Below are 20,912 nucleotides of genomic sequence, written 5' to 3'. Positions count from 1 at the left end.
AAAAATAAGGATATTTATGTTTATTTAAGTACTGCATACTGCACAATAAAGGCTGGCTGTAGGAAATTACGAAACATTTTCAAAGATTTTTTTTTTAAAGTATATTTTACTATGATATTACACTTAATATGACTTGTTTTAATGGAGCGAATGAAGTATGTATACAATGTCAGGCTGTATGACATATAAAAACACTTTTTAGAGGGGTGGAATTATGGCATTGCAAGAATAAACCCTTTTCCCTTTTGTAGTGTAACAGAACATAGCCTGCCTTAAATAAGTATGTATTATGCAAAGAAATGTCAATAGCTTACATGTATTTTATGACTGGGCACTAGAAAGCATCTTCAAAGTTTCCCAGTACAGAAGTTTTTTCAATTAAACTTTTTCATTTCATAGGCTAAGAATTTGAATCTGAAATCAAATGTTGTACTTCTCTAAAGTTCAATACGCATCTGCAAAACAGAATATAAAAAGAGAGACAACAAGGAATCATCTTACAGAATGATTTATATTTTACACACAATTATGGCATATTCCATAAAAGCAAGCATTGAAACATTGAAACAAAAGTTGAACATTTTCTTTGAAACGTTGAACAGAAACTCGTGCGTTTAACGGTCAGTACATTATATTACACACAGTATATTTTCAATTAATTAAAAACCCTCCCTTTTGTTGAATGTGTATTATTCCTTTTAATATGAATGTACATGTCAGCATGTAAAGCTTGATTTCCCAATACGTCTTAAACATTTAAAGCAGTTTAAACATTACTACAGATCTCAAAACATTCTTAAACAGTTCAAGCCAATGACAGTTGAATTCAGCTTCACTTAGACAAACAACAGACAGAGTTTGTAAATCGCAGATATCAGGGGAAACACCAAAAAAATGACCAAATTATAAATCTTTTTTTATAATATATCCATATACATCTCCAATAGTTAAGGCTGTAATGGCAAACCATCCATGAGAATTTTGAGAAGCAAAAATGTTTTTGAATAATTGAACATTGCATCAACACAGGCAAAAAAAGGGCATCAAAAAGTAACAATATTTAACATCTGTCCATCCCTGAAAGTCAGTTAGCTTTCTAATATTATCAGTTGTGCAAAATCAATACCTTTCATTTATATTATAAATATATACGTAAAACACACTCAACAGTACTTTCAAGAGCACATTCATCCATTCTATGTTACATTATTTTCCAGGTTTTAACAGAAATATTTTTCAGTTTATTTACTTGAGAAACCTGTAGCTGTATTTCTTTTTTTTGTCGTAATTTTAAGGCGCAGCCCTAAAGAAACTAGTGAAGTCGCACTCTCATAGCAGTTATTTTATTACAGCATCAGGGCGATATTTACAGGATCTCGCAATTGCAACCAGACGTCAGTTGATGACCTGATGTGATACACGAGTTGTTACCCTGTACAAAAGGGCAACTGCTTTCTCCCACTTTCACACAAATATTTACACATTTGGGGGTTAAAGTCCCGAGTTTGAAACTTTGGGCATTACAGGAGTTAAAGGGACAGTTCACTCAAAAAGAAAAAAAAAGATGACTGTTCTATGGAGCACAAAATATATTTTGCGATGTCTCGGGGGTTTAATGTTGGTTGTATCCGTTTAACAGGTTTGGAATCATGATGGTCAGTGAATAATGAAAGAATTCAGATTTCGGGTGAACTGTCCATTTAAGGAGGACATGGTGCAAATTACAGTATTGGCTCCAAGGTCCCATTAATCCTCACAATGTGATAAACCATCCCAAAGAATGTGGTACAAACAGTGGATGTAAACTGAGACTTGTGGGTAAAGTCGTACAGTTTATAGTGTATAATGACAGGACATTGACATCATCGCTATAGACTTTCTATCAGAACTATTCATATCCTGGGGTTTAAGTCGGGCTAGACAGCATCCCTCTAGGATCGGAGAACAGCCCTGCTATTAAATGTAGAATTTTCAAAACAAAGAATGCTGATCAAGGATCTGTTTTTGCCAGTTATATCATTGGAAGAAACAGAATACTAGAAAGAAAAAAGCTAATATGTGCTTGAGATGTTTGATAAATAGGGGGCCTAGTTTTGTTGATAATAAATGCATATTGCATTGGGAACGGCTCAATGTTGGCTTGAACAGGCGTCTGTCCAGCCACGGAATGAGAGATTAGCTCATTCGCAGGCACAGAGGAATGGAAGAACAGTTCAGCTGCTAAATTCTCCATGCAGTGAGTACTACCACCAGACGGATATGCAAAATGTTCGCCGACCAAAACAGGCCCCTAGTTACTGTAACACTGAAAGTCTGGTGCCCTGAATTTTTTTCACTGTCCTGCAGAACTAAGCAGCCTAGCAGTAGCCCTCACTGATCCGTTTCTGCACCTCTCGTAAGATGAGAAAGGAAACGACTGGAAATCACAACGTGAACATCGGGTGGGCGACTTCTGTGAATTGCGAGATGAAGAGCGAGATTTGAGAGTGAGCAGCTCCGTGTAACATAATAAATAGTGACAAAAGAACAAAAACAAACAAACAAACACCCATATAACCCCAAAAGAATAAAGCTGTGGTGCACACAATCAAGTTTCACCTAAATATTCTTGTTGAAGATGGGAAAGCCAAATATTGGCAGTTTATAAGCAACAAAAAAGTATTCTTTCTAAAAAGTGCCCAAATGATGAAACAGAACTCTCCCAGCAAGTGTTTTTAAAGGATTTTTTGTGCATTACGAGAGCTGCATCTCCTGCTTCATGTCATCATTTTCTTCTTTACTAGATGAATCTTTGCTATTGTCATGGAGTCCCAATCTGTGGAGCTGATCCTCTGCGGTGGACAATGATGTCACCGTGACTGTGTGTTCCTCCATCTGCTTCTGAAGGCTGTCCATCTCAAGCCTGGGAGAAAAGACCATCGGGGAGATAGTAAGGAGATGCATATAACTCAAGCACCATCTGCTCTCTGGTTGTGCTAACTTGATATTTATGAAATGTGTAAAATAATTCTGTCATACGGCATAGATATAGAACCACGGAATTTTTTTTGTTTACATTTAATTTTTGAGTATTTTTGTTTAATTCTCCAAACTTTAACTATTTATTTCAAATAAAAATATGGTTCCAATTAGCAGTCATTTGTAGAAAATGAAAACTGGAGAAACGGGTCAAAATAACAGAAAAGATGCTCTGTATTTTTCAGACTTCAAATACTGCAAAGAAATCATGTTGATGTTCACGTTTAAGGAATACAGCAGTCATATTTCAAAAATGATTTTTTTATATGATGATCTCAGTATATATCTTAGTTTTCATGTGTTTTGTTAAACTGTCAATCTGTGAGTCATGTTGGATGACTGTAACTCCCGAGGTTCGAATCTGTTGAAATTCAACGGATGTCTTACGAATGTATATAGTCACATGTTTCCATGAATGTATATGGTCACATGTGCAAAAGCCTTACTTCAGCTGTTTCAGACAGTTGTGGAGGTTATTGAGAGGTTCTTTATTAACTGATGTTGAGGGCCTCAACAGTTCGTCTAAGAGCGACGCTGGAACAGGGCAGTCTGGGATTTTTACCGGCGTCACTGGAGTCGACTCCCCCTTTAGCTCCATTCGCTGGTGCGGGGGAAGAAAACAGAGCGAACATTTATTACACACTTCTAGTTATTTACCATTTCCAAAATTAGTAACAAGCACAAATATTACATTCTTTGAGAAACTAAGCCGAAGCCTATCCTTCTCGGAGGTTTTGTGAGAGCATACACAGTAGATCAACGTTACCTTCCTCATCTTGTTGTTTTTGAGGTCCTGTTTGAGCTGGTTGTTCTGCTGAAGAACCGTCTTCATGGTGTTCCTCAACTCCACCACTTTAGCCTGCAGCATGAACTTATCCTTTCGTGTGCCGTTCAGCTCCTCCTGGACCATCTCCAGCTCCACCTTTATCCTCTACACATGACAAAATAATCAAGATGAATGAGGAGCTACATAACATAATAATAAACATTACTGATCAACCTTAAAGGGACAGTTCATCCAAATAATGCTGTCATCATTTACTTACCCTTAAAGGGCACCAAATCTAGCCCTTTTACAGAATGTAATAGAAGTCAGAACAGGAAGTTTTAGCTCAAAATACACCCCAGATCTTTTATTATACTGTGCCCTACATGTCCATTTTTGCCTGTGAGGAAAAACAGGCTGTTTTGCTGTGTGTCTCTTTAAATGCGAATGAGCTGCTGGTCTACGTCCCCTTTCCAGCAGAAAGTGCTGGGCTGTGCGAGCCGGTGCTTCCAGTAACAACAAAACTGAAGAGAATGGTCATTAAGCGAATCAAAAACACCATCTCTTCTTTAAAAACCAATGCATCGTATCTATAAAAACATATGAAAACATGCTCTCCATGAGTGAATGCACAAACGCGTCATGTCTTTATAACGAGTGCATTGTTTTTTTATACGGGAACACGGGACAAATGAGTCATATGTTTAAAAACTGAAAACATGACCCATTATGAATCCAGCATATTATTAACATTCTTTTGTCAAGCACCCAAGTGTTAGGTGACTTCACCTGATGTCTTCTGAACATTCCGTTGAGAAATAATACTAATCCACAGCGTATACAGAAGCTCAATGTCGGGAGTAAATGAAGACTTATGTTCAGTCTTGCATCAAACAACAAAAACCGTTTTTTGTTTACAAACATTCTTGCAGCTCAAGTAGTCCAGCGTGAGGACAATGGCGGACAGTGTACAACTCGATGAGGGCGGAGACAGCAGAGTCCAACAGCAGTCCATCAGTCCATCACACCAATGTGTGATGTCAAATAACAGAGGGTGCAAACAGCTCATTCAAAAGGACAGTTGAGGTTTATTGGGGATTTTAATAAAAATGTATGGGTGGATTTATATAATTCTAGGGTTGTTCTGTAGACACACTCCAGACACACAGATATGTTCAAACAACATTTAAAAGTGCCTTTTCTGGATTAGGGGGACTTTAAGTTGTTCCAAACTTGTATAGTTTGTTGTTCTGCTGAACACAAAGAAATTTGAAAGAATGTTTGTAGCCAAACAGTTCTGGGGCACAATTCACTATCATACTAGGGGGAAAAAAAAATACTATGGGAGTCAATAGTGCCCCAGATCTGTTTACAAACATTCTTCCAAATATCTTTGTGCTCATCAGAACAAAGGAATTAATTGAGACTTAGAACTAGAGGGTGAGTAAATGATGACATATTTCATGTTTTGGTAAACCCCCCCTTTAAGCAAGTTATCTTTACATTCCCAGACAGTGTGCAATGCAAGACAACGTTGTGGAGTGTCTGACCTGCAAGGTGTCCTGAACAGAGTCCATCTCTCTATGGTGACTCTGTTCCACCATCTCCAGTTGCTGTTTCTGTGTCTCGATCTCCCGCTGTCTCTGCTCCACTTCCCACTTCAGATCTTCCACCTGCAGGGACGCAGCATATGGAATACAGTGACTCAGAGTGGGAAGTGGGTGTGCAATGTTGCTATTTATGTTGTGTTTTAATCCACATGAACACGCCATGTGTGTCGTACCTCTTGGTTGGTGAGGGGCTGTTTATTGAGCTCCTCGTCGAGTTGCTTTTGAAGGATCTGAAGTTGTTCGTGAGCATCATCCAACTCCTCCTGGAATCGAGCAACCTCCTCAGAGCGCTTATCATCTTGAGCTCTGTTCAAGGAAATTAAACATACAAAAGAATTTAATGATTGTAATTGAAAACAAAACAATACATCTATTACAAATGATGCTAAAACCGAATAATGTATATTTTTTAGGGCTCTCAAACAAGGCTCTCCTGTTTTTGCCAAGTGGTTGATGTCCTTAGGACAACATTGTGTTGACCCTGGGACAACATTTAAATCAACCAATCAGATTTCAGAAATAAGATTACAGTTTATTTTAAGTTTAAACTTCCAACCAAGATGAGGTGCTTCTAGACCCCTGTCTTTCACTTATCATTCCCCTCTGATTTTAGGGGTAAGTTATGGTTAGGATTGGGGTTTGGTGTGGGTTTAGGTTCTATTTATAAAAATGTTATCCTTAGGTATACAAAATATGTTGACCTAAGGACGTCAACAAGTTGGCAAAATCAGGTTGAGCGTCAAACGATTAACTCTTCCAAATTGTGTAACCTCAATGGCAGGGAAAAGTACAGAATCTTTTAACCTAGAAAGTATATTTTATCTGTTTTTTATCTGTTATCCCTAATATTTATTTTAAGTTAAAATGCAACGCCCTGGATGAAATGCTTTTTTAATGCTCTATAATTGTAGTGCTTTGTAACTTACGTAAGCATCTTGGCTTCTTTCTGCAGAGCTTTGACCAGCTCCTCCTTGGCATGCAGATCTTTCTTGATCTCGCTCAGTTCCAGCATGGCTGCCCTGTAGTGCCTGCGGTTGTGCGCTGCCTCCAGGTTGGCCTCGGCCACCTGCACGAAACACACATGACCAAAACAAAATAAACTAAAGCCTACGGGCCTCTTAAGTGGAACTGGAAATGTCAAGCAGCTGCTGTGGAGTTCACAAAATGTGTGACTATTACACAATGTATTAACCTGCTCTGTGAGATCCTTGACTTTGATTTTCTCCTTTTCTAGGGCAGCCTGGAGCGTCTGCACCAGCTGTCTCATCTGTTGGTCCTCCTCTTCTTTACGCTTTAATACTGCCTGAACCTGCATTATAGTGATTCAGAAAGACCACCATCATGTCCAAATAAAGCATTCCACAGTAATAAATCAGTAATAATATTACAGCTTTGGGTTTTATTAATTTGATTAAAGGGATAGTTTTCCCATAAAGAAAATTCTGTCATCATTTATTTACCCACTATGTCGTTCAAAGCCTGTATATAACCCTTTCTTCTGCATAACACAAAAGATATTTGGAGAAATATGTCAGTGGTTTTGTGTCATAACAATATATGTCAATGGAGGCAAATGTTGATTGTTTTTGACATTCTTCAAAATATCTTCTTTTGTGGTTTGCAGAAGAAAAATGATACTGGTTTGGAATTACATGAGGGTGAGTGAATGAAGGAATTTTCTTTTTTAGCATTAAATTAAATATCAGTTGAAAGAGATGATGTCATGATGCCGTTTCACACCTGCAGGTTGAGCTGCACCAGGTCTGCTTCCCTCTTAGCCAGCGCAGCCTCTAAAATATTGGCATGTTCCCGCAATGTATTATGGGATTTCCCAAGCCCGGAAAGTTTTCCTTTCTCGTGCTCCAACTCGAGCACAAGCTTCTTATTAGCATCCTCCAGACGACGAATTCTCTTTTTAAAATTGCGTGATTCTTGCAACTGTGGGAAAGAAAAGTGAGAAAAATATCAAGCGTTTTTGTTCAAGACACTAGTTGTATAGAACCCCAACTCAAAATTTATTTAGGGAATGAGTTTCAACTGACCTCGTCCTCTAGTTCCATGACCTTCTCCTGATATTCTTCCAGCTCGGTGCTGGTGAGGGTGATGACCTCTTGGAGCTCTTTCTCAAGCATGGCTTTACTATGGCTTACTGCCTTCAGCTCTCTCTGCAGGGACTCCACTTTGGCCTGAGGCATTCACAACAAACACGCAAAAAAAGTGCCCTGTAGTTTACTCATGGCATCACTTTAACATTGTAGCGTTGATGATTGTGGTTTAAAAGCAAGGTCAAGTGTTCTAATCACAGTGTTTCAAAGCATTTGCATCTTTGCACGTTTGACACCTTTAATACCCATTTACCTGAAGTTCCTGACTATTTCCTCCCTGAGAAAGCCGAGCTTTCACTTCCTCGAGTTCGGCCTCTGCAGTCTCTTTAGCCGTGAGGGTTTCCTGTAGCCTACGGCTCAGAATGCCGACTGCATTCTCATAGGCCTTATGCTTGGCCTTCACGTCCTTCTGCGCGCTGGTCAAATTTGTGCCCAGACGCTTCATCTTCACCTTCTGCTCCGAGATGGACCTGCGAGAGGAAATAGAGAGAAAGTTACAAACAGTTGATGGCATAACAATCGCACGGTTGCTATGGAAACCCTTATGGCTGGGTGGAGGTTGTGATGGTGACTCACTTCCTGGCTTCATCTTGCAATTGCTCGATCCTTTTTCTCAGATTTTCATTCTCCTCCGTCACTGCAGCCAGCTGGCTCTGGTCGAACTGAAAAGACTATAGCAAACAATGTGGAGACCATTAAACATCACCAACGGATGCATCAGGGGCGTATTTTTGAAACCGGGATTGATGCCGTGTGTGTACCTGCAGTTGAGAGTCAAGTTGGTCTCTTTCTGTTTGTACAGACTGTAGGTGGTTTTCCAAGCTGTTCATTTGTTGCTGTACTCGCTCCACTTCCTTCAGCAAGCGAGCCTGTTCCTGCTCGGCACTCTTCTTCTCCCCATCCATTCTCAGAAGTTCCTGCTTCAGGTCTTTAACCTCCGCTATCAAACGCTTCTTAGATGCCTTCAGCTCAGAGATCAGCTGATCTTTAGAGCTGGCGTCCCTCCTGTACGCTTCAACCATCACCTTTAAACATAAAGGATAGTTTTTGTGCAAAGAACTGATTTGGATTTTGGTAGACTACACTTGAGACATCTAGGGCACATACCTTTTGATGCGTGAACTGCTCTTTTAGTTTCTGTGCTTGTTTTTTTAAGGTGCCATTCTCTTGTTGTAAAGATTCAATCTTGTGGACAAAAATAAAACAAAGATTTGTATCACAAAAGGCTAAACTGAAAAGCTCTGGTTTCGAAATGCACAATTTCCGCTGAAAACCACTCACCTGTGTTGCTTTAACCTGCACTTCCTGTCTGAGCTGATCGAGCATCTCGGAGGCCACCAAAACTCCCTCTCCGAGCCTCTCGGCTCCTTCATCCAGCTCGCTTTTATCAGCACGGGCTGCCTGCAGAGCCACTTCTAGGACGATTTTCTCGTTCTGCAGATACTGCAGGGTTTCATCTTTAGCCGTGGCGTCTGTCTGAAGCTCCTCCAGCTGCACCTGGAGCTCCTGGTAGCGTGCTTCCAGCTGGTTGAGGGCCTGTTCTTTGGTTTGGAGGTTCTCCTGAGTAGTGGTGAGCTGCTTCATCAGCTCTAAGTGCTCAAGTTGGAAAGACTCCAGCTGGGCGTCTTTTTGGGAGAGAGTGAGTTTAACCTTGGCAGGAAGAAATTGATCATGTTAGGTTTTATTAGGGGACAACTGAACCCAAATCTAACCAGCCCATTACAGTTTTATTCAGAATAAATGGGTCAAGTAACTGAAGTAGAATAGTGTTAATCTGGAGGTACCTGCTCTAGCTCTCTCTCCAGCGTTGTGGCCGTGTTGGCCAGTTTAATCAGATTCTCTCGTTCCTCTTCAAACTCCTCCAGCTTGTGATGAAGATCTTCCTCCACCATTGTCTTTGCTTCCTGAATCTGATGTATGGCTGCTTCCTGTGTTAACATATCAACCTAAACAAGATACAGTCCGTTTATTATACTGACCTGGCAAGATTGACTGTAGAGAATGATACTAAATCAAAAATATTATGATGAAGAGAGCAAGAGGTTTAGTGTGCCCGACCTCAATGTTCTGTAGCTGTACAGCAATCCGTTCCTTTTCTTTAATCGAACGATGTTTGGTCTCTGTGAGTTGGTGAGACAGTGTAACGTTCTCCATCTTTAGATTTTCCAAGACGCCGATCTGAGTCATCTGGCCTGCCTGAAAGTAAATAAACAAATAAATGCATTTAAAATCTAAACGGTTCTGACAAACACATTATTCAAAAAATGTACACATTCTTTTAAATAAAAACTAGAGATGTAACAAAACTACATGTCTTCAATATTGCCTGCTGGACGACTAATCTACGAAGATCTGGGGCTTCCTGTCGACTTCACCTGCACGATCTTAGCAACTTCGGGGTGTCAAACGATAAATCGCATTCAGAATAAAAGTTTTTGTCCACATAATATGTCTGTGTACTGTGTACTGTGTACATATTAATTTTGTATCCATAAAAACATAGGTGTATTTAAGAAAAATATCAAAGAAACATTTATATTCCATTTAATTATTTATAGATATAAATACATGTAAATATTTTTCAAATATGTATAGGAGTTTATAAATACAAAATTATTATGCACAGTACACAGACATATATTGTGAACACAAACTTTGTTTCTGGGTTCGATTAATCGTTTGACAGCCTTATTAGCAACAAAATGTTTTTCACCTTCGTCTTAAACATGAATGCATATCGCCAGCAGGATATACATACCTGCACGTTGGCCATTTCTCCCTGCAGCCGTACACGTGCCTCCTGGGCCATTGTGAGCTGTTGCTGGTACCAGAGGCGGAGCTGCTGTAGGGAGTCCACCTCCGCCTGTGACGTCTTCAATCTACTCTGCAGAGCGTTCCTCTCGCTCTGGACCCGCTGAAGCTGCGTCTGCAGACCTCCCATTTGCTGCCGTAGATCAGAAACTAAATGGAGAAATAAAAATTAGCTGGTCACCGATTTGGTGTGCACGATTAACACTGACAAATACTGACTAGCATCTTTCTCTACCAATTCATTCTCACCTGCGTTGTCCTTCATGTTTAGACTAAGCTGCATCTCCTCGACTTTACCCATCAGTCTCTGGTATTGCTCTTCAGCCACTTGCAGGTCGTTTCCAAGTGAGGCCAGGCTGGCGTTCTTTCCCTCCAAACTGGCCTGGAGGTCCACCATGGCCTTCTCCAGCGTCGAGCAGTTGGACCGTAGGGTAGTGACCTCAGATGTGAGGGTGGTCTGCCTCTCCTGACTGGCATTGGTCTGCTCCACCTGGCCCTGCAGCCGTGCGCTCACTGTGGCCAGCTGAGCCTGGAGCTCAGTCTTCTCTTTCAAAGCCTGAAGATGAGAGGTGCCTTCAGATGGTGCAGGTACATGACAACAGTGTTTATAAAAACATTATCTCACAGAAAGGAGTACATCCCTCGCATTTTTTAAATATTTTATAATATCTATTCATGTGACAACACTGAAGAAATTAAACTTTGTTCTTTGCCCTATATTCAAATATATTATTAAAGATGTGTTTAAATATTGTTTGCATAGCTGTGACTGGAGAGTAAGCTTAAGCTCACTTTTTGAAGAAAGTTTGGCAAAACGTTTACATTATTTATTCAAAAACAAGAGAAGATCAACTAAATATACGTGTTTGTATATATATATATATATAATAATTGTTAATAAAATAAAAAAATAATACAATTGTAATCAATGTATGCTTTTTTTCCTGCAAGCGTTCTGTTAATTAATCAATTTCTGTACATTAGAATAAAACCTCCATTCCCTGAAATGCTGTAGTTTGCCTTTAAAATATGGAGACTGTAGTACAAACAGGTGATAATTTGATATACTAATGTTTTAAACAAACCTAAGAGGGAATTCAAAGCAAATATTGCACAAATATTCCCTCTGGACACCATTTTTTGTCACTCTCCTATAGGTTCTGTTGGCGATGTATATTTCAGCTGTTAGTTCTTGAGACTATCATCAACTAACCTGATTGGCCTCAGATGATAGAGATTCTAGCTGTCCCTCTAATCTCATTTTCTCTTTCAACACCTGGAGCATCTCATCATGAGTGCCCATCACCGAGCTTCCATACGACACACTATCAACACACACACAATAAACAGATTAGTAATGTTTCCCGACAAACATTCTGGGAACGAATCAACAAAAGAAATGCAATCATAAATCACACACCTGCTGGAAAAGCTGTCTCTCCGACTACGCGGCTCCACACTGCCTTCTCTCTCCTGTTCCAGTTCCTCCACATGTTGCTCTTCAGTGGCTGCCTGCAGGACTTCCTGTAGCGATGGGAAGTGGCCCATGGCCTCTGGAGCGATCTCTCTCCCTTCTACATTATATGGAGCTCTCGGCCTGTTAACTATTGCTGCCATCATATTATACGTCCCTGTAATAGACACGCTACTGTAGGAAGAGCTATCGCTGTCATTACCATCAACCCTGAAACCTGATTCGCTCCCATCCATCTCAAAGTCTCTGTTTGGCGGAGAATATTCCAAATGAGCATTGGACTCCGAGCTGATGCCGATCTCGGAAACCGTGGACACAGAGCTGATGGAGGAGTGCAGTGAAGTGAACGAAGCATCGGCAGACGTGGAACCCGCACCTCCTGACGCCTCAGTGTTTTTGGTGTCAGATTCAGGAGATTTGTAATCGGCGAGAGAATGAATCTTGTTTGAGCGGGATGATTTCAATCTCTTCTCTTTTGTTTGAGGGATTCCCAGGCTGCCCAGTTTGGGGCCACGAGGAACGCTGGTGCGCAGAAAGGAGTATTCCTTCGTCATGGCAACGGTACTGGCCCGTGGGAGATCCTCTGGATGGAGCATGAGCTCCGGGTCCAGAGTGCTGAATTGGCGGCTCTTAGGGGTGGAGCGATGAGTCTGAACAAGACACGGAAGCAACCATTACCCAATTGAAACATTTGTGACAACCAATTGTTGTCACCTTCTCATGTTAATGTTGGTTCAACAGTTTTAGAGTAATTTTTGCAGCTCAACAACATTTCGCATTGACTCATTCTGTATGGAGTTTTCATTTAGCTCATTTGGTTCAGCATTGAGTTCTTATCACAAAGGCAATAGGTTCGATTCGGAGGGTTTACACATTCAGACACTGCAATGTAAGTTACTTTGGATAAAAGCTTCTGATAAACACATAAATGTAAGGAAAAAGTCTCTACTTATATTCCAGGGAAGTACAAAAGTCAAGGTTTCAATGCATGAATGACAGTCATTCCTAAACATGTTATTAACTGACTCACTCTCTCTTTGTGCCGTTGTACTCTGTATTGTTTAAGCTGTTCCTCCAGACGCCGACGAGCCTCCTGACGGATCTTCTCTTCATTTTCCATCTCCATAGATGGTTCCTTAGATGCTAAAAGAGCAAACCATCAGTAAACAAACAAAGACACCTTGCTGCATCAAAACATTCAGATGAAAGGTTTTGATATTGTCAACCAAGCTGTAATGGATTAGATTCCAAAAGCTATTGATTTTTTGAGAGAAAATAACAGCTCATCAATCATGAAACATACTTGTTTGACAATGTCTTTTCCAGGGGTGGGAATCGAAAGATGGTTCCATAAAAAGTTTTTCATATTTATTTGTTATGCATTATGTTTGTAAAATTGAAAAATCAGTCAATGTTAAAGAACGTATAAAATATTTGAATACTTGTATATTTATTGAGATATATACAGGTATATCCTTATATTCTTTTGACTGACTTTCTACTGCAAAAAAAATACAGAAAATCATTTGGTGATTTAATAATGCAAGAATTAAAATTTTTGGCTGAACTATCCCTTTAAGATTTCCATCCCTAGACTAATCCCCAAGAATTAAAATGCAGCATGTGAGCCCTGCTGCATCCCATGAGCCATTCCAGATATATTAGATGAAAAGTCATTCCATTACAGCCACAGTTAGTTTGTAGTAGTTTACCAATGTGTCATAGTCAAGCCAAACTGACTTGAATATTGACAATGGGCTTTCGCCAATCTTCTCTCGTTCATCTGAACAACATACCCTGCCTGTTTTCCCAGAATACCCACCCCTGAAATTAGTGCAATTTTACCACCATAACACACAAGCAGATATTAGAATTGCCATGAACGACAGCCGTCAAAATCCTCACAACCACGAGAGACAGCTTAGCCTTAAAAGAGGGGACGAATTTAAAACAAGAGGGACATTCCTAAAAAAATCTCTTTGCAAGCCAAAAGAGAGCAGGCAAAAATAGGGTACACTAATCAGGGAGAGGTTGCCTATATCAGCCTCAAAAGCCAATCTCTTAAGCAAACTGAGGAATTACAAAGTAGGGAAGAGGCGACATGGGGGGATTATCCAGTATTTTGTGCTTACACAATTCCGTCTCCTGCATAGGAATACTTAGTCTGAGCGATTGCAATGCATCGCCCTTGTGAACAGAGCCCTCAGACTTCTCTAGGTTGTCAGGGAAACGGGCCACACCTGGATCCGGCTTGGCATACAGGGGGGAGTCAGAAAGCTGGCTGCCTGGAAAAGGAGTTGCCAGAGGTGGGGTGTCTCCAACAGGTTCCTGACCCTCCACCGTGGCCTCTCCATTTGGTAACGGCTCAGACTTGACATGGCCTACAAAGAATGAAATCATGAAAAAGTCAACCAAAACCACTCTCATGCTAGTGTACACCATTAAACATTTGTCAAAAGTAAAATAGGTAAAAAGCATTTTACAAACTAGAATAATAACATCTCAAAATCATTATTGAGGATATGAGCAGTGATTATGTCCACAACATTCACAACTTCCAAATGTGAAAAACAAGAAGCGTAGGTTGAAAGTCTTCTTTGAGAAAATCTTGCAGAACAAGTCAGATAGTCAAATCAAGCTACAGAATCCGGCGAAAGAACTGAGCGAAGTCTGTTAAAAGATCTACAGTCCAAATAGTCCTTACAGAACAAATGGCATTTATCAAAAGTGAGAAAAAAAATCTTAAAAGCCAAGTGAAGCAGTAAACTGCAAATGTTCACTTTGCCATCTTGCCAGATTTGGAATAAAACAGCAAATAACAGGCATAAGCTTAGCAGTGGAATGCAAAAGGTATGACTGAACAGCTTCAAATGAAACAGCTCATGAAACTGAACAACAAAAACTCACCATTTGGGATTTTCTGTGTGAAAAGTGATGTGTCCAGTCCTCCATGCTTCAGAGATTCTACAGTATTGCTGTCTGGATCTTGGCTAGGTTGCGTGTCTGGCTGGTGAGGGGTGGCCTCGTTTGAGGGCACTTCTGCATTTCCATTTTCCATATCGCGTTAAATACAGATGCTGCTTCAGCATCCATGAACATAAGGTAAGTCTCAGTAGTGCAATGCGCCTTTACTTCATGGTCGGCAAACTTTGGTTAAAACTGTAGGCTGGGCTTGACGAAGGTGCCTTGAGGGTCTGTAAAATAAGAGCAAGCGTTTAATTGGCCAATATGTGAGAAGAAGTTTTATTGCTCAGAGCAACCTGGAATAATGTTTCTTTGTAATATAGACTAGGGCAAAATGCACAATTCACTTTATGTTATTGTTGGAGAACGTGGTACTGGCTGTTTACATATACTTGGAAGTTGGTCCATAGTTAAGGTATCTGCATTTGCTGTCGCTCATATTTAAAGCTCTTAAAGATAAAACGAAATAAAACTGCATTTAATAAGATAAAAAGGTTATTTATTATAATAAAAATGTAATAATAAAAGGATTAGCATGAGCTTATAACTCATTTATATATAACTATTATCCAGCTGTGGTTTAAATGACATTTGCCGTATTTCTGTGTCATGACAACCTCGTGACTGACTGACAGGAGTTCAGAGGACGACACGGTATACACAGACATCATAGAGTGGCGATTTTCGTGACACACAATTGTAAGTGATTCGACAGGAGCGCAGTGATTTAATTATAACCCAGTTTATATATTGTAACATCCAATTAATACAACTTTCAGTCAGACACGAAAATACATCTGACATAAGTTTTAGCCAAAGCTAACGTTAAAAATCCACAAATAAACAGACCAGACTGTCAAAAGCATGAAAACATGTTTGATGCTTTCAGTTTTAAATAACGTTACTATGCCTTTTATTTTGGTCAAATAAATTAAATTCTGGACTAACGTTAATGCACTGACACAAACCGAATTAACAAGCAACATTGACAAGTTTTTACTATTGAGGTTAGATGTAAAATGAAAGATATTGAGCGTTTTAAATAGATATCTGATCTTATTAGCAACAGTGTGTTAGCTGCTTAGCCATCATCGCGCGACATCCGGAAAGCTCATGCAACCGATGCATGACACTGACACGAGAACCCACTACTGTAAGCAATAATCACGTCAAATAAACGGAGGACATTAATTGTGGTGATAAGCATATGCACCTTAAAGTAAATCACAACCAACCTTTCAGACGTTCCCCTCCCTGAACTACGTGGCTGTTTAGATTCCGTCCTTTAAAAAGATCCCACTGGTAACTTTATCTGAATAAAAAAGGTTCCGCCTAGACTGCTGCGTAGTTCAAATACCGATGTGATAAGAATAGAGTATAAAGAGAACTAATTTTATTTATTAATATATTGTCTATATTATTTCCCGTGTAAAAAGTTAGTTAGCACACATTTATTTAATTGTTAAATATTATATATAAAATGTTGCTATTCAAGATCCAGGCTACTGAGCGTGTTTTAATGTGCATACTCTATATAGCCTAATGTGCTTTATTATTTTAAGCAGCATTTTATTTTTTTATTCATCGTTTTAATATTCGTTTTCAGCGCATGTTCGGTATTTGAACAAATTTCGTAAAACTACATTTTGCAATTAATGGTAAAACAACCAAGATCTGATTAGGTTTAAAACGAATGCAAAACACACACTGGCATATGAATATCAAACAGGCTTTTAATTTGGTTTGTATACAACCCTTTTACATTAATTCATAATATAAGAATTGCCACTGCAAAATGAAAATTTAAATTATTAAATGCCATTGAAAATTATGAGACCAGCTGCTTTTATTTAAAAAATGGGAATTTGGGGAACGTAATGTTCTTCAAACATATCAATCCTGGAAAAAAATACTAAAATGCACAAAATTAAAACAAAAAGGCAAAAACATGAAAAAAAAGCTATGAGCAAAAGGTGTTGTGTGAAATCATTTAAAGATTGCCTTTATGTATGAGATTCAAATATTCTTTTTTTCTTCTGGATAAAATCCTTATGGAATGTTAAACATGTTCGATCTGTGATAATAGCAGCTTCCTATTCCAAATGCTAATCATTTCAAATGCACAACGCAAATCCATCTAAAATATTTTTAAACACTTTCTGCTTCTCCAGCTTGCGGGACAAACAGTATGCAATTACTGAGTCAACCATTTTTTATTGTCTGGATTTCCATTTTAAGCAGTAGTGGGTCACTCAAAGCAGGTTGAAAATGTCCTTCAGTTATTGATGACAGCGCCGATTTACCCCTCCACAGAATATGTTGTGAAAAATAGTCATATTTAGTAAATATTAAAGCCACAGAGAAGTCAAATGTTCCTCATGTGACTTTATTGTAAAGAAAAGTCAGATCTCAGATACTCACACTCCCTATCAACTCACACAACCTGCTCTCATATCAGACAGTGCTCATCTAGAAACTCTCAATATAACTCTAAGTACAAAAGAAAAAAAAAAGAAGAAAAAATTGGTTACCCAATGTGGGAATCAATCAATAGCACAAGCCTTGTATCATTACATGTCTTGTCAATACACAAATACATGATAGCTGACGACTGGTCCACAATGTATGGGAATATGAAAGTCGATATGAGAGATTGCGAATGGGACAGATGATCACAACAGCTTGATGACAGAGAAAATGGACACATTAAGAGTGGCATCAAGGTCTTCTCAATTCAAGAGGCCAAAAAGGAAAAGTGTCCAATTTAAATTTTCAGAGTCTGTTGTAAAAAAGGGGAAAATGGCAAGTGGAGGATCCATACGATACAACGTTCCTGGGCTCATTTCTTCTCTTCCTCCCCCGTTTTCTCCTCTTTCTTCTCTTCTTTCTTCTCTTCCTTTTTAACCACTTTTTTATCTTCTGAACTCTTTGTCTTGCCATCATTCACAGAGAGCTCCTCCAACTTCTCTGCCACTTTGTTTGGACTGTTAACGCTATCTGCGAGACAACAAAAACTAAACATTAAAATTGAAGCTCACACGTTTAGCATACATTTGGCCTTAATCAAAAATTCCTATAAACTGCTTCGGACACAAATAACTGAAACTAATGTTGTGTCAACAAATGTCTGAGAAGATACTATCACCTGCAAAGTGAATGGCAAGGTGCTTCATAACATTCTGCATGTTACTGTAGCAGACAGAAAAAGTTTAAGGCCGGATGCTTCGGCCTCAAACAGAGTGAGTCTGCATTAAAACATGGTAGAAAATGCCATAATCTTACCATCTAGAGACTTTTGGGCCTCTTCTTTGCATTCATCAAACTTCACCTTGAACTTCTGTGCATCTGCAATAGTGGAAAATAAATGAAAATGGCAGAAGCAACCAGAGTATATTTAGGCCAATGAACATTAAATCAACTTATAAAATTCAAAAAATTGCATTATAAAACTCCCGTTTAATTTCAATGGTTTCTGAAAATGACTTAAAAACAGCTCTAAAAAACTGCTTTTTATCATAGCACGACAAATTGCTATACTTTACAAGAAGCGGCATTAAAACCGACACCTGATTTACAATATTCCACAAGGTTATGTTTTTTGTAAACATCCATGGTAATTTATACTCACTCTCTGCATTGAGAAATCGGATAGCCAGCAGCTCTGGTTTTGGTTGTTCATCTGCAAAGTCAGCAAGTGTATTCCACACCCAGGCCCGGTCACTACCAGCATTGGGCTTTAGCTCCATCGATGGCATAACTACAGAATAAGACGCAATTCGTAACTCATCAGATCACCTTAATAAATATAAGTTTATTTGTGCTATCCAAGATCTATTACACTTACTGTGGTGGTTGGCACAGATTTTGAGAGTGCGATCTCTTCTCATGAGAAGGCGGATGGTACCTCTCTCTTTGTGCCGCAGGAGTTTGACATCACCTGTTCCACGTTCCTTCCACTCAGGGGGGTCGTTCTCACTGGCAAAACGATACAGCTTTGCCCTCCTGAACATTAAAAAAAGTGTCAAATATTTTTGAAGCTTGGGTATACATTTAGAAAACAATCCCAATGAAGGGCTAACAAACAAAGCACAATAAGTTTAAAGTGGTTTAAACTTGCATTTTGAAAAGTTCCTCTTCGTCCTCCTCTAAAGTTTTGACATCCTGCTCAGGAAGTGAGACTATAGGCTCAAATTGAGGGTCATGGTTGGACTCTTCTACAGCATCTGTGGGTGTTTCAGGATCATCTTGTGCCGCCTGGAGGGTATAATTATAACAGTTGACATACAGCAGACAACGTCTAGGAAAACGTGATTATCATAATGCGATGCAAATTTACAACAGAACTTCTAACACCGCACATATGCTGAGCTTTACATGGTCCTGATCCCTTCCATGTTTCCACACCACTCATCAGATCAGTGCAGTGAAAGGCCGTGGGTTTTGGAGGGATGGCTCTGTGCAGTTGGCCTATTGTCTCCAAATTTGCTGCTGCAACCAAACTTGCACCCGCTTGTGATTGCCGTAAACCTTTACTCAATCCTGATAATGCTTACTGATTCCTCTCAACTCATCGACAATATAACATAAATGAAGGCCTTGTATCTTGAATTTTTAGCTTTTTGACCAACTCTGACTGCATGTGTAGATATAAAGGGCTATGGCTGCAAAGTGCGTCAAATCACAATTACTGGAAAACATGCATTTCGCCAAATACTGGACTTTACGTAAAACCAGAAAGGTTGTGTTTACATTAGAAGTCCACCGTATGACTACGCAGTCGGCTAACGGTAACGTTAGCTAAAAGCGCCAAGAGCGGCCTAAAATTACTAAAGTGTCTGTCTCTGTTTCTCGTGACATAGTTATAATCTTACGGAGCAAACATTGTTAAAAACACCGAGATCGTGCCAGACATAAGTTACACGAACGGTTTGAATAAACCGGCTTTAAACATCACATGTGCTGCGGTTTAGGGATGCTAAAGCACATGCTAACAATGTCGTAGCATGACAGCTTGCAACTAAAAACAAATTAACACCGAACAGGAAATAGGTGTGTTATTATCATAAACGCACATTTTTGATAGTAGTATATATAGTTTAAATCATTATAAGCACAAATTTATACAAAAACGGATTTTGATGGGCGTAACAGTTGTAACTGAGCTTGTGGTGTTATTATATCTAAACAAACGCATTCAGTAGCGTTAAATAACGCGATTTCAAGCGGAGAGAGAGTAATTTATCATTAAAATGTGGCGCGTTTGAAGACTTTGTGCAAAACGCCTGAGGAAAGAAGAGTACAACACACAGCCGGCTTTTCCCTCTCTGTTTAATAAGACACAAGAAAAACATGTATAAACAAACATATCCCCTCAAATAAGCGTCTGTCACAGTTCGAAAGGGATAGGTGATGAAGATGACAACATTCTTACCTTCGTGTCCGCCATTGTTTTTGCAGATGTTTAAAGATTACAGGGAGTTTCTTTGAGATCGGATCAGGACCAGCTCGTGTGATTTCACTCCGACACTTTCGCGCGCGCCTAACCGGAGTAGAAAGCCGATGACGTCAGCGCAACCCGACAAGGCGCGACATCAAGGCAAAGCGGCGCTCTAATTGTGCAGAGACGCACATATTCAACGATTTTTAAATCCTAAAATGATGTTCCTGTTGCTGTTATTTCGTTATCTCCATTAGTGACATGGACTCTGGAATTAATTTCAGTAAAAGCATTTGAAAGGGAAGCTGTGTTAAAGAACTTGTGAAGTCTAACATTGTGAATACCGAAATGAGCTACCAATGTGTAAATGTAATATGTTCGAGTACGAAACCAAATTATATAATATGAATGTGATTGCAAAGACTCCTTACTTTCTAATTAAAAAAAATAAGATAAAAGCTGTTTAAATTGTATTCTTATTATTTTGGGTTCTTGTATTATTCTATTTGGGAGAGCTATGTGATCACACTGAAATACATAACCTTAAGAAAACAAAGGTGCATGTCCATCGTGATTTTCTTTCATATGTGAAACCAAAGAGAAGATATTTTGATAATTATTTCTGTGGTTATACAATGGAAGTCAATAAGTGGCCGTTTTGTTTGTATACCAACTCTTTAAAATATCTTGGGTTTTGCAAAAGAAAGAAAGTCATGCATGTTTGGAA

At 39.2% G+C, this 20,912-nt stretch overlaps 2 protein-coding genes and 1 non-coding gene across 4 annotated transcripts; all 3 read right to left on the bottom strand.

Annotated features, from left to right (window-relative positions):
* Positions 1 to 492: 492 nt before the first annotated feature.
* golga3 (golgin A3) lies at positions 493 to 16,030 on the bottom strand. 2 transcript variants are annotated; one of them, XM_056745883.1, is made up of 24 exons: positions 15,984 to 16,030; positions 14,692 to 14,978; positions 13,917 to 14,165; positions 12,815 to 12,927; positions 11,731 to 12,434; positions 11,524 to 11,635; positions 10,560 to 10,866; positions 10,258 to 10,460; positions 9,558 to 9,695; positions 9,284 to 9,445; positions 8,781 to 9,149; positions 8,607 to 8,684; positions 8,261 to 8,524; positions 8,076 to 8,170; positions 7,753 to 7,969; positions 7,437 to 7,580; positions 7,135 to 7,332; positions 6,587 to 6,703; positions 6,321 to 6,460; positions 5,568 to 5,700; positions 5,335 to 5,457; positions 3,785 to 3,949; positions 3,465 to 3,619; positions 493 to 2,902 (listed from the first exon to the last, which is right to left on the bottom strand). In XM_056745883.1, the coding sequence occupies exons 2-24, from the start codon at positions 14,840 to 14,842 to the stop codon at positions 2,734 to 2,736; spliced, it is 4,506 nt and encodes a 1,501-aa protein (XP_056601861.1). In that variant the 5' UTR covers positions 14,843 to 14,978; positions 15,984 to 16,030; the 3' UTR covers positions 493 to 2,733. The 2 variants fall into 2 exon arrangements, with proteins under 2 accessions (XP_056601861.1, XP_056601862.1); XM_056745884.1 differs by having other exon boundaries at positions 14,025 to 14,165.
* A 433-nt stretch (positions 16,031 to 16,463) lies between these two features.
* ranbp1 (RAN binding protein 1) lies at positions 16,464 to 20,336 on the bottom strand. The gene is made up of 6 exons (XM_056747349.1): positions 20,180 to 20,336; positions 18,866 to 19,002; positions 18,593 to 18,750; positions 18,377 to 18,505; positions 18,031 to 18,093; positions 16,464 to 17,745 (listed from the first exon to the last, which is right to left on the bottom strand). Exons 1-6 carry the CDS (start codon positions 20,192 to 20,194, stop codon positions 17,588 to 17,590), a joined length of 660 nt encoding a protein of 219 aa, XP_056603327.1. The 5' UTR covers positions 20,195 to 20,336; the 3' UTR covers positions 16,464 to 17,587.
* On the bottom strand, positions 17,868 to 17,997 carry LOC130420250 (small nucleolar RNA SNORA77). Its single transcript, XR_008906609.1, has one exon. It is a non-coding gene; the product is annotated as a small nucleolar RNA SNORA77 (small nucleolar RNA).
* Positions 20,337 to 20,912: the final 576 nt, after the last annotated feature.

Source organism: Triplophysa dalaica, chromosome 4 (genome assembly GCF_015846415.1).
Source record: "Triplophysa dalaica isolate WHDGS20190420 chromosome 4, ASM1584641v1, whole genome shotgun sequence".
NCBI classification, from domain to species: domain Eukaryota; kingdom Metazoa; phylum Chordata; class Actinopteri; order Cypriniformes; family Nemacheilidae; genus Triplophysa; species Triplophysa dalaica.
The sequence above is the reverse complement of the archived record's forward strand: the minus strand, read 5'-3'. Positions and strand labels throughout refer to the sequence as shown.

Excerpts from the sequence above, each read along its gene's own strand:
- golga3 (XM_056745883.1), bottom strand. The coding sequence starts at position 14,842 with ATGGAAAATGGAAATGCAGAAGTGCCCTCAAACGAGGCCACCCCTCAC. Across the intron at positions 7,970-8,075 it reads TTGCAAGATGAAGCCAGGAA|GTCCATCTCGGAGCAGAAGG; the intron begins GTGAGTCACCAT and ends TTCCTCTCGCAG. Across the intron at positions 7,333-7,436 it reads TCATGGAACTAGAGGACGAG|TTGCAAGAATCACGCAATTT; the intron begins GTCAGTTGAAAC and ends TCTTTCCCACAG.
- ranbp1 (XM_056747349.1), bottom strand. Across the intron at positions 18,751-18,865 it reads GAAGAGGAACTTTTCAAAAT|GAGGGCAAAGCTGTATCGTT; the intron begins GCAAGTTTAAAC and ends TTTAATGTTCAG. Across the intron at positions 18,506-18,592 it reads AATCTGTGCCAACCACCACA|TTATGCCATCGATGGAGCTA; the intron begins GTAAGTGTAATA and ends CTTATTCTGTAG.